Source organism: Tauraco erythrolophus, chromosome 15 (assembly GCF_009769465.1).
Source record: "Tauraco erythrolophus isolate bTauEry1 chromosome 15, bTauEry1.pri, whole genome shotgun sequence".
Classification (NCBI taxonomy): Eukaryota; Metazoa; Chordata; class Aves; order Musophagiformes; family Musophagidae; genus Tauraco; species Tauraco erythrolophus.
The window spans coordinates 7,414,707-7,428,112 of NC_141479.1; the positions used below are offsets into that span (position 1 = coordinate 7,414,707).

Below are 13,406 nucleotides of genomic sequence, written 5' to 3' on the forward strand. Positions count from 1 at the left end.
AAGGAATGAGACAACATCTGCTGTTGTACAGTAATTTGGAGTATGAGAAACACTGAATTATTACAAAAGAAACTCACACTTAAATTCCTCTCTCATCAAATCTGGAAAGATGAAAGAGGAAGAAGTGAGGAAACGGGAACAGAAATTTTAAATTATTTTGATTTATTATTGAATCGGAATTTGAACTTTTGTAGCTCTGTAGCCACGTACATATTTAAAGCATCTCAAATACAGGACACTATTATGACTTGAGAAATGTGAGTATTAGTTTTTGTGGTGTGCCAAGGCTGCCCATTATGTTTTTATTCTATGCAGAGATACGTATTTGCATTTATAAGATAACTTAAGACTTCACAGTGACATAATAGGCTCCTCCTACTCATCTACGTTATTGTTACTATTTATCCTACATTTCTGCAAACTTGTTGGTATTACATTCCAGAGCTCCTGAAGGAGCTTTAATTATGGTATGTGTCCAAATATGTCCTCACTATGCACAGCAGAACTTGGAGACCCATAAAAGCTACCAAAACCCCTCCATCAAAACAAAACAAAAAAAAATCTATCCATAGCCAATTTAAATTTCTCTTTCTTCTACATCATTAAGTAGAATTTTCTGAAGTTTGCCAAACTAAATAGAGTTCATCTTTCTACTTCCACTCCCAATCATAGTATTTTCATAACTGAAGTGCGTGAAGTATGCAACATTACCTCTTTTCAGATCTACGAGGCCACATAATAGTCAGAATCAAAGCTGAGGACATGATGACAAGCGTATCCTAAATTCCACTGTATAAGTACTTACTCGTTCAAAACTTTCATATTCAACTGGTCAGAAAAACTTTGACTTAAAATGCTGTTGTTTAATGTTTTGGGTTGTTCTGTTTCAGTGTAATTAAAGCCTTTCTTACGGTCAGAACCTTGCTGATGCCAAGAACAGTTCTCACTTACTAGGAATGTTTCCTTCTAAGCACATTCCCTTGAGTAAGAGAGCAAATGACACAATTGCTAACTTCTATAAATAAAGTAACAGTTTAGGATACCTAGTTTTACCCCCCCTCCATCTGCTTTTTCAGTCTTTTCTTAAATGGAACAGGGAAAAAAAAATAATGTGTACAGACACACTCCACATGCTCTCTATACAGTTAGATTCATGAAGCCTGATTTTACTTTTCTCGGTATCTGATTTTAATAGAGTACGTCTTACCTACATGTTCAGTGAGAAACTACAAACTAAATGCGTATGTTTAACTTACAAGTTTATTTTAGCTGGTTGCACTGCACCTATGACTCAAAGTGAACAGCTTAAACATTAACTTACCACTTTACACTACAGCTAAAGCTGAGGACATTGGACCAGACAACAATCCACCTTCTCAGAGCATGTACTCAAAACTTAAATCCTACAAGTATCTAAACCAACACAGATTTCCAAAAAGTTAGTGATTAACTCAAACAACGGAAAAATTACAACAAAAGGCTGTCAAAGTTGAATGCAGTTGAATTCAGCAGTTCAGTTCCCAACCAGATCTGTAAAGTAAGTATTAGAAAAATAACATTACAGTAATTTCCAGGTTATAATCTGGTGTGCTGTTGTCACCATTCAGTTCCCTTCTAGCCTTCAGAAAACCAAAAGGGATACAAAAGGAGGCTTCTTCCTCAACACAACAGCAGACAAAATGCAGCGTTAGACTTTGAAGAGCAGTTACTGACTTGAGAAGAAGGAACTGTCACGCTCTTGCTCTCTACATTTTCAAGAGGAGCAAAGACAGTCATGGCAGTTCTAACTGGCGATGACTGAAAAGCGAACTTCAGCCTTCAACTGCCTGGTGCGCGCTGCTTCTCACTCATGTCACAGCTAAGCCCAGTGCTCAGTTGTCGCTGTGTGGTAGGGCTTGGAATTTGCTTCCCTTCTTAAATTGATTATGGCTACAAAAAAACAGTTTCAGTAGCTTAAAGAAAAACAATTTTCACAAGTCCCTCGCAGGAGGAAAGAGCACTCCTCATCCTAACGATACTGCTGTCTCAATTTGGTTTGCTATTCCTGCTAACAAGTCCTTATTTTCAGCTACTGTTATCTACAGATAGATGACTACGGCTACAAATCCACATTCTTGAAACGAACACTACATTAGTAGAGGGATACAATTAAACTAGATTCAATTATGCTAAAAATCCAACTGTCCCCATAAACCAATCCTGAGTTGTAAAAGCAACTTCTCTGGCTTCTCTTTAATTCAACCTTAACTAAAAATGCATAGTTCTGCACAGGAGAAACTCTTGTTTCAACTCAATAAAGTACTAGCAAAAATCTGTCTTTGGTGGAAAGAGGCATTATATATCTAGTATATATAGAGAGAGTGAAGAGATTTACAGACTTGTTTCTTCCTGTAAAAAAAAATGGTTCCTTCACATTTGTAAGATATTCCAATTTGGTCTAACTACCCTTAAAACCAGCATTGTTTACGTACTGTGGCATTGCACTTTAATAGATTTATTCAAGGCCACAAGTCTTTGGACTAGAAGTCCTCCTACAGACTCTTTCAGTCAAGCCCTGTGTTTCAGAAGATTTTTTTCCTTTTTAACATAATACTTTACAAGCATGCATGCATGCCTGCCTGATATTTTCCCATTAATCTTATAAATATTAATGAGACTAAATGTTGCCACATCTCATGCCCTTTCTTTGACTACAGTAGGTCCAGCTTGTCTTTGTTCCTTTGTGTGATAGAAAATGTTGACCTGCATTATTCTAGAAATAAAAATAATCTCTCTCAATTGACCAGAAATCCTTTTGTTGTTTTTTTTTTTTAATATGGAAAAATAAACAGCATTTTCATTATTCAATACTTGACAAAGTAAACCGGCACAAAATGTTGCTTTTACATATTAACAAATAAAAGTCTCCTACTCACATCTGCATTAGGCCAGAGCTCTTTTATAACGTTTTCTATCCTGTTCACCACTTCCATCCGCATTCTCTCTTCTTCAGGTCTGGGAGACATATACTTATAAAAGTCAATGATTTCTTCATGAAGGCTAAGAAAGAAAGGAAAAAAAAAAGAATAGAAAGTCAGGAAAAAAAACCACACAGGAGAATGAAATAGCAACTACTCTAATCAAACATGTTTTTTAAGCTCCTGGTTACCTATTTAGTTAGGGGGCAGTTTAAGAGTAGCATGCAATTAAAAGAAAATCCAGATTCACAACACTTAGGAACACTTAGTTTCATGTTGATTCCTTATGCCACAGGTCAATATTGCACTGCGTTTGCTAAAAGCAAATCTAAATCTAAGCACCCTCAACTCACACTGAAAGTCACACTCTGTATTCTAATGCCAGAGTAACACAGAAATGGTTCAGTCTTCAGTGATGAACGCAGCTCTAAGCTCCGAGTACACACTTTGCAAAAATTCAAACAGGAGGTTTTCAGCCAGCGCTTCCCAGTCAGCCCCTTGGCACCAGCCAGGGAGTTTCAGGCATCAGCCTGTGTTCAGTACCAAGCTTTTAAGAAGTTGCTACTCATTGTGCCAGTACTAGAGCCAGAAAAACTGCCTCTTCTACTGCTTAGAGAGGACGCATAAACTAAATATGCACTCTTTTCCCCGTAACAAGAAAATAAGTAGCAGACACGCAGCAGCGGTGCTCAGAAGGGTGACTGACAGACTGTTAACCCATATATTTGACATTTACCATATTACAGGTGCTTCACGCAGTCAGTAAGTTATGTTTAGATTGCCTATGATTGGAGCTGAAATAAAAATGTCCTCATACAGTGCTACAAATTTCTGCTGCTGTAATATCATAAACACATCATCATCTTGACTAACAACATATTTTAAAAAACCAGACACAATCCTTTAATTCCAGCGAAATTCGGAGGAACTCTGGCACAGACTAGCTAAATTAATTTCATTTGTTTCCTGCAACAACCATTACAGTAATAGCTAGTTATTTTTCAAAAATGTATTGTTTCTAGTTACCAAGTGCAACTGCATCTCTCCTTAAAGCTCTGAGGGACCATCACGAGAGAGCAATTTATTTATTAAGAGCAAGTCCTTAGATGACATGTGCAATCTAATACTTCTCCACTGCACACACAATTAGATAAATCAAATGTTAATAACTGGAAGTTGTACATAGGTGTCAAAAAAAGCAGATTAAACTATCTGAAAGTTGCATTTAATGGAGTCAGAAGTAGGGACAGAACTCAAACCATCTGCACTATGCTCTTCAATACTGCAGTGTTATGAACAACTCAAGCTTCTTTCTCTCGGAGACTGAGTAATAAAATATTTACATTGCTTTTCACTGAGTATTTATTGGAATTTCCCCCACACATGGTTAGGGAAATAGTCATAAAGCCTAGCAACTTGAGGCAGCCATCACCACAGGCTCTCTACAGCTAAGGTAAAAACTCCTTTGATGAGTTCCTCCAGACAGATACCCGATTTAGCTGTTCTAAATCAACCCTTGGAGAAGCTTCTCCTCCTTCGACGCCTACAGAGGGAGTCTTACAAATGCTTAAATTAAAAACAACAATAAACCACACACCCCCCCAAATATCTCCTGCAAAAACGCAAGGTACCATCACCCTCCTCCTCCCCAGTGTTCCTGCCACACCAGCACCAAGCCCTGCTCACACACCTCAGGTACCACAGGATGTTCTGAACAACGTAGCTCCAATATTCATACCGATAAATACCGTTTTCAGCATTTGTTTTGATGTTGCTAGGAAATTTCTTACCTCTTCCTACAGCTGCTTTCTTGCTTTTCCTTGAAAGCTTACAACCTGGGGTTAACATGCACATTCCAAACCACCACTGCCATTCCTTACACAGGCACTCACTCCTCTGCCTTTGGCTTTTCAGCCATCTCCTGTTCTTCTATTCTTCATTGCTATTCAATGTGTTGGCACTCAAACCTTCTCACAGCTATCCTCCCATTGCGGAAATTGAATTCAGAGGAGAAATATGGAATAAAGGACAAGTTGAACATTTCAACAACCAAGTTGACTCTCCGTCCCCACCGCCAGTCACACATACTGAATCGCTAATTTAGTCTCCACAGGCTTGACCATTAAGGTAACATTCAAAAACAGGAGCAACAAGGAAGACAGGCAAAAAAAAGGATAATCAAACTCTAAAATAAACACCAATTATTCTTCAACTGTAATTTGGTGATCCAGCTTCCAGGAAGACCTGGGAGTCAGCCCAAGGCTTCCTATCACGTCTGGCAAACTCTTTCACTTTCTTTGTGGGCTACATTTTAGGGGATCAATCAAGCAACACAGCCCTGTTTCTGCCTCTGCTCCTCTGGACGAGCTGGAACAGACTGGTTACATCCACGAGGCCCAAGATTTGCCCCAGAGCAATGTTTTTAGCAACGTAACATTGAGCGCACGCATGCGCGGCGTGCCATGAGGGGTGGCCCCACCTTGTCTGAGGGCGCTTAAGGGCACAAGATGTGCTGGGATAATACCGAGGGACTCCCTGGGGAGAAATTCATGTATGGCACAGCACAAATCCATACTGTCCATCATTAGTGGACCCAGCTGCTTCCGGGCTTCTGCTTTATGGGAGTTAATTGTTCCCCTGCCCCGTAAGGGAACTTCGAAAGAACGAGGCACTCAGAAATTAGGTCCCCGAAGTGCACAAAGGGGTAAGTCATACAGACCCTGCGGTTCTCAGGGCACTTCTCTCTGTTAACTCCACTGACACTCTTAATTGAGAGAATTATACCAATTGGTGCATTCTTTAGAAGCGTGCAAAATAATGATGTGTTGTCAGAGCCAGATGTATTTCTTTTTCTAAACGTAAATAACATATGACTGCATGTCTTTAAATGGGATCTTTCTTCTTCTTAGGTAGTCATGTAAAGCTTTATGGCAAAACAGAAAACAAAGCAGCATGCATACACTCAGAAACTTCCAGTACACAAGCACTGAATGTTACTAAACAACACAAACATAGAAAAATTGAAATTTGAACTTTCTCAATGATAGAAGACAGGCTTAAAGACTACTAGAGAAAGTTCCCACCAGCACATCAGTTGGAAATACTACAGACATATCTGTGTTTCATCTGCTCCAACACTCCATGCTGCTAGGACCGCCTGTGCTGCACAGAGCCGCAGCAGGCAGAAGCCGTACAGGCTCAAGCCTACACCTGGAACCGTATCTCCCTGCCCAGTAACGGCTTGTGCCAAGAAATAAAGGAATGATTAATTAAAGCCAAGACAAACAGAAATAGCCACATGCAGATTTCCAAGCAGTACAACAGGACTTAAGAGGCATGATTCCAATTGATGTGGAGTTAACTCAAGCTGTATTGAAAATTAAAACTCAAGGTTACTCACTGTCTTAATCAACAACTATTATAGTCGTTGTTTTTCAAAACAATTTGTTTGGATTAATGGAGTCTCTTTACAAGAGTCTCTAGTGGAATTTTATATCTTTAGCCAAAATGAAGATCAAAGAGAAGAGATCGAAAAGTTATTTTTGGCACGGTAACCATATTTTATTATTTAATGCCATTACATTCATTAGTTATTTTAGATAAAAGTCCTTAAAAATAGACTTGTTTTTAGAAGGAAATTACACTGTAATAAAACTGATTTCACTATGAAGAGATATTTCATTTGGCTTCGTAGTCATACTGAAGTGTGCCAACACCCAAGACTTACTTAAGATGCATGGAAAGAGTTCTCTGCGATGCATAAAAGCATTAGTTTACTCTTTTTATTACAGTAAATAGCAGTAAACAAGTGGGTCTTTCTCCCGTACTTCAGGAAATCTTAACACATGGCAAAAAGAAAAATAAAAGTGTCTCTTACACTTACTCTAAGTACCTTTTAAAACAAAGTACTAGCTCCATCCTACCCTGTTTTCAAGCCTGATAAGATGATTCCATCAGAATTTCACAGCCAGAACAGAATTATAGAGAAGAGAAGCCACTAAATTTAGTAGATTATAGGGTCTGTTATGTTTACCTGACAGAGACAGTGATGTGTCATTAAAAAATAAATTATGGCTGCAAAAGTTGTAATCACAAGAAGGACTTCCCACCGTAACATCACTGAACAGCACCAGGAGGAACGCGAGTCTGCTCGACTCACGCCATCCAGGTGAAAAGCCTCAGCTTCTGCGCAGATGTGAGTACGACGGAACAGAGTGCATTACATTTCATTCTTAGTTTGATCATACCTTACTTTATTTTGTAGCACAACGTGAGGGCTCTAAACATGCAACTCAGGATTCTCAAAGTAGTTTACATATATCCAAGATAGTTCTGACTGGTTTTGCCTAATCACACAATAGCAGTTAAGCATTGCCTTTGCGTACCAACAAGCAGTATTACACTAACCAGAGTAATAAGTTTTAATAGAAAAGTTTCCTGCTTTTGTCAATCTGGAATTGTGTTACAGTTCCTCTCTCCCCTGGCTCTTCTTCACTCTTCATTTCACAGGAGAAATTATGCAGGCATGCATGTTCTAATTTCCCTCACCAGGGTGTTACTCATAGCTTCTGCTCCAACTGTCAAAAAAGACCAGGTTAAAAATTCTGCTCATCCATCCCAAAGAGCTTCCTCTGCCTTGGGCACAAGTATTTTGTTGCATGGGAAATGCTATTTTCAACATCACTGAAGATAATTTAAAACAATGGATATTAACCATATGCAAAAAAAAACCAGTATGGTGCTGTTGTGCTACAATTTATTCTTCGGCAGGATTTTCTGAAGGAAGGTTCATTTTCAGAATGATGAAAATCTGAATTATTTAGAACCTTTGTGGACGGTGGGCAGAAGTAAGCAATAAACACACAGATGACTCTTGCCTTCCCAAACTCTATGCTTTAAAATGAATCACTTCTGATTTAAGAGTTTATCGATTTTATATCCACACCTGGATGGGATATTTGCTATATACCCCAGTAGCACCAAATAAGTCTCTGGTATCTAAATTTTGTTTGGATGAATAATTCCTATAGGACAGTGTTTAGTGGCCCCTACCATTTTAAGTCTCCTCTGGAGGGAAAAAAAACCATCACCAAAACCAAAATCAAAGGCAACAAAGAGAAATATTGTAGAATTTCATGTTCATAATTGTCTTTGGGGAAGAATGTGAAGGAGGAACTCAAGGTACTTCAGCTTCTTCAAGGCATCAATACTTAAGAGTCCTGACTGCATCCATCCTTCCACTCCCGACAGGAAAGCTAGCATTGCACAGAAGAGACAACTTCCGTTTGAAGCTCCCCAAGGTGTTTTAGTGAGAAAAAGATGGTATTGTTTTTGCAACTGTAAAAAAAAAAAAAAAAAAAACCAAACCAAAACCAGCAAGAAATTCTCATCCTTTGGAAGTTTCAGGAACTAAACAAAGCTTCTCCCTCTCTCATCTGCCACCTGCTTGGTCCTGAAGCTGTTTTGAACAAAACTGTAACTAAGGCAAAGGAAAGACACAGAGCACTCAATCCTTTCCCTCCCTCTCACAATTTTTTTTAATATTTATTTTAAAAGCAATGTTAACACTCTACAAGATGGAGAATCCAACAGCTTCCCACATCAACTTTCAATTTTAACATCTCCCATGAGCTTAATAAATAATAATTATTATTTTAATAATTATTAAACAATTTCTAGATCACTATTACCAGCTGCACGTGTTGAATAATGAAGCAGGAACAACAGCAGACACTGTAAAGATCACAAATAATTTTTTAACACCTACAATCTCAAGCAAAAGCAAACATTAGAGCAGTGAAGGGAATTATAAATACGAAGCATCTGCTGAGGGCCTCTCCCTACCACCTGGGCCTCTGCAGCAGACAAATTCTTTTAATATTTGCTAGGTTTTAAACTACTGAAAACACACCTAACTGCATCTGCAGGTGATTTAATAGGTGGTTAAGTTTTGTGGTGACTGATACGTCAGTCCTGACAAGAAACTAAAACTATGCATAATAAAGTAAACAATTTTCAAAAGCCTCAGAGACTTTGACTGTCACTTTTTATATTCTTAGTTGCTGAACCACAACAATATATTACAGGTCACATGGTAACCACATTTTGAGCCACATATGGCCTGTGGGAGCTTTAAAATGAAACGTCCCAAAAGGTGTCCGCATTAGTAACCTGACACCACTAGGAAAGCTCAAGGAATCGGGTTTTTGATCACACACATTTTTCTTCAGTTCGGTTCATCCGTTTGAAACACGGCTTCACAGACCATCTTTTCACAGTTTACCTAAAAAGAGACATGCAGAAGAAACAGGTGTTCCACTGCCACGTGATTATGAAACATCACTAAAAATCAGGGTATCTACTGCATAAAGCAGCTCCCTAAGATGCAAAGTGAGAACGCGACTTTGCAAAGAGCGAGGCAAATGAGATTTATTTCTGGCCCCTCCCATGATGGCCCAGGTGTTTGTCACCACTCCCTGGCTTCCTGCAGACCAGGTCTGTTATAACAGGATTACCCAACCCTCCCTAATCCATCCAAGGCAAAGTTAGCCAAGTTAAATCCCACCGCCTTCGCCAGTTCAGCTAAAGCAGCCAACGTCCCCAACGCATCGCGGGGAGCCTGAAGAGGAGCCCTCGGGACGGCAGCAGCCGTCACTTCCACCCAGACAGCAAGGGCCTAGAAGGAGCCACTGGAAGAAACACCTTCCAGCGGCATATCTACATCCAGACCACCACCTCCGGCAACCAAGCGATAAATCTGAGTAGCTTTCAGTATTTTCCCAAGAACAGCCTGAACTTTCTGAGTGGCGTTAGTCGTCTGCTGAGTAATTCGCAGAACTGCCTTTTAGGACTGAGGGAGGACAAAATTTTCACAAATACGTAAATGATTCAAGAACCCAGATCCTGTTTTCAGGACTAACGTCGTTCAGGATTGATCTAATCACTCTGATACCGAGTTTGAAAACACTTTTCTGCACGGAGTTAATTTGCTCATGTCAACAATTTATGGTGGACTGATTATGTGCATTTCTTCAAATGCTGTGGAGTAAAAAAAGATGCCACAAAAATGTATATTACAAAGACCTAAATTTCTATCCTGTGCAAGTATTTGAAAACATAGTATAGCCCTCTCTTTATTCTTCCCAATCAACACCCATTCCCCCAAATCTCTCAAATTAATGTAGCTTTTTGTTTATTTTCTGGATTTAACACTAACTTGTGGCTTTGAATGCATCACAAAAAGCACTAAACTAGCACTGTCTTAGGGAAACAGCCAAAGGGTAGCACAGACATTAAAATACAGGAGAAAGCAACAAAGTGGGCAGCTCCTTCCAATTATTTAAATTGTTACCTCCATCTTTTCAGTTTGGTGGTGTTTTGGTTTGGTTTTTTGTTTGTTTTTTTTTTCATTTCACAGATTCAAGATAAATGCTATCTTCTTTAAACTGATTCAGGTTATTTCTCATTAAAACTCCCAAGTATATCCTTTAGTCAAGAAGTAATGTAAGACACTATTTCTCTGACAACATAGAATTGAGCATTTTTGTCTGTTTACAAACTGCAATGTGTGCTTTGTCTTCTAGAATACACTCAGATATACTAGAATTTTTCATACAGAAATTCACCTTTTAAGAGGAAAAAAGTCCTACTGAACTTTAATTACAAATCAGATCCTTGAATTAGACCTACCAACAAACAATCTGAAGCATAACTCTGCAACTGATCCGCTGGCTTTTAAACCCATGCCATATGCATTCTCAGTCTTGCTCTATTTTTACAGCATTTCCAGCAAAAATATCAAATGCCACCTCAAAAAAGCATTTTGAGAAGTACCCTTACTTCCCATTGCTTTTCTTTTTTTTTTTAATCACACTGTATATAAAAACAATCTAGCTGAATCACTAAATGTGTGGGAATAGTCTTCTATTTCTTCCCTGCAAAGTATCTACATACCATCCCTCCTTCCCATCTCTGTAAGCAAGTGCTATGAGAGTCTGCTGCTTCTCTTCTGCCAGGCAATGGGTTGCCAAAGGAAGGCATGTGTTTTGCTAACAGAGGAGTGAAAAAAAAAAATAAAATAAGAGAAACTGATACCTCAACTGAGCTGAAAGAAGAAAGTACTAACGAAAAAACAAGATGAAGCAGGAGAGAAAGGTTTTGTGCAGGAAAAACAAAGCGGAAAGAACAGAGATGGGAAATACGTGTTTCATTTCATTATGACAAAAAAGCTTCAACTCAAGTAGTATCTAATGATCTCAAAAAACACCAGTAATGCCAACATCTCCTATAAAATACTACCACAAGGTTTTTCCTTAGCTCACTTGTAGAAAAGTATTAGTCTGTTGGAACAGCTGCATATGCAGACCAGCTATGCAGTTTGCAACCTCATAATATAATACAGATATATATTTTTAAAAGTCTTTAAGTTTAAAGTGTAACCGTTAGCACGCACTTCATACATTCTGTAATTACAATCTGAGGTAAACTTGTAAACAGCTAAAGCCACAAAGAACTAAAAGATCTCTATTTCCTATAGTGGGGAATTAGTAATTCCTCAGCCTGATTAATTCCCTGTTGCCTAAAAAACTCACTCAAAAAGATGAAATAACCATTTATAAGTTTCTTTTTAAACAAGAGCTTAACAAGAAGTAAAATTTACTATCAGTATCAGTAGTGGTTCAATTTATATTAGCTGAATTTTTCCCAGTAATACAGTAATGTTGGGTTTGTTTTGGGATACTAACACAAGCTACTACCAAGTCCTCACAAGGCTGGTGAGTAGGTCTGACCCTTCTGTACCAGCACAACAGGCAGAAGAGAGCTTAAACAAAAAAAAAAAGCCTATTAGATCAGTTTTGCAAATATCACCAGTGGTGTTACTATCAAACCAGAACAGAGGGATACAGCAGGTCAGCTAACATGCCTCGCTGTTTGTCTTCATAAAGCAAGGCTATCAGGACGGCTCTTTATACATCACTAGTCCTTGCTATTTTGTTAGCGTAGTAAATATTATCACATAAACAGACAATCTGTGACCTGCCAATAAACGGGACCGCATGCTGTCCGAGCAGAGCCGAGACCAACACACTCCCTGCAGGCTGATGGGCACTTCCGATGGATAATGTGCTCAGGAAAAAAAGTCTCCATCTGAAGACCGAGGGGAGTTAAAAGCTCACACCACAGACCTTTGTCGCCACGTAAACGGCTGTGTGTGGCAGGTCACCCAACACGGAGCCAGGCAAGGCTCGCACGGGGCTCAAAACAGGGTTTTCTGACACGGAAGAGAATGGAGAAAAGTCCTCTACTTTCACACGCAGCGGGTTCTGCCTGGCAAATGTTCTTGTTTATGACTTGATAAATTATTTGACTTGAAAGATTAGTTACATGAAAGGAAGGAGAGGAAAGGAATTATTAACTTCTGCCTCCTTCCATCAGAGTTGATTTAAACTTTCAAACGTCCACCCCAAATAAGCCCATGCCAGTCCCTAAGAAGGAAGGGCAACACTACCACAATCCCAGGCTTAGGCTGTTCACTTCAAAGCCAAGTCAAAAAGCTCTTTAAAATCCTATTTCCTACTGGCAGCCAGTACTACTGACACACTTGTCCCTGCAAATCAGTAAGGCACACCTGAGAGTGCCCTGTGCTAACTCCAGAAAGCCACCGCACGTCCACCTGTCCAGCCAGCCTGCTTTTTAGCTGCTAGATAGGAAGAAGAACAAAGAACAGAATAAAACTCTAAATACCTCTGCTTCAGTAACACATTAGATCAAACTTAAAATTTTAACATAAAAATATTAAGTCAAATAACTAGCCACAGTTGCCATTCGTTAATACCTTTTCAGCTCCAGCATAAGAACATTCTCAAAAAAAATCTGAAGTGCCAGTATGCTACCTGGAAATCCAATGCAGATTCCTAAAGCTTTCCAACATTTATTAACATTCACAGTTTTGGGTGGCTTTTCTTTTTGAGAGGAGGGAATTTTACACAGCATTTTGGAATATTCAAGGAATGTAAAAGTGAGCCACAAGTCACTTTGGTCACATATCCTATAATGGAAGTATTCAAAACTTCTTATTAAAAGATTTGAAGTTAGCACTTACTATTAAAACCACAAGGTTTTAAGGTTTTTCTGTTAAATTTACATTCTTCAAGCAAAATGGACAGTGACTCTGACTTACCTGTTTAGCACACATTCAAGACTAGCGTATCATTCATTTATTACTTGTTAATGATGCACTTTGGTGATACTCTACTACAACATTAATACAAGTTTAGATGCACCGCTGTCATATCCAGGCAAAATTCAAATCCCAGAAGTAGTTCTCCCTCTCACTTCTAAATACTCGAAAGTCACTGGAGCGGGTGCATTTTGAAAGAGGAGGAGCAGGAACAACCACACATACTGTGGCAAGGTACAAGGAACATTTCAGGTATCTTTTTACTTTGA

The 13,406-nt window shown here is 38.9% G+C and overlaps 1 protein-coding gene across 2 annotated transcripts in view; it reads right to left on the reverse strand.

The window, feature by feature from the left end:
- TENT4B (terminal nucleotidyltransferase 4B) overlaps nt 1-13,406 on the reverse strand; it is a 43,540-nt gene that overhangs the window by 18,729 nt on the left and 11,405 nt on the right. For both annotated transcript variants that reach the window (XM_086620778.1, XM_086620779.1), the window contains exon 2: nt 2,916-3,039. In XM_086620778.1, the coding sequence (XP_086476904.1) occupies nt 2,916-3,039 (124 nt within the window). The remainder of the gene's footprint in view (nt 1-2,915; nt 3,040-13,406) is intronic.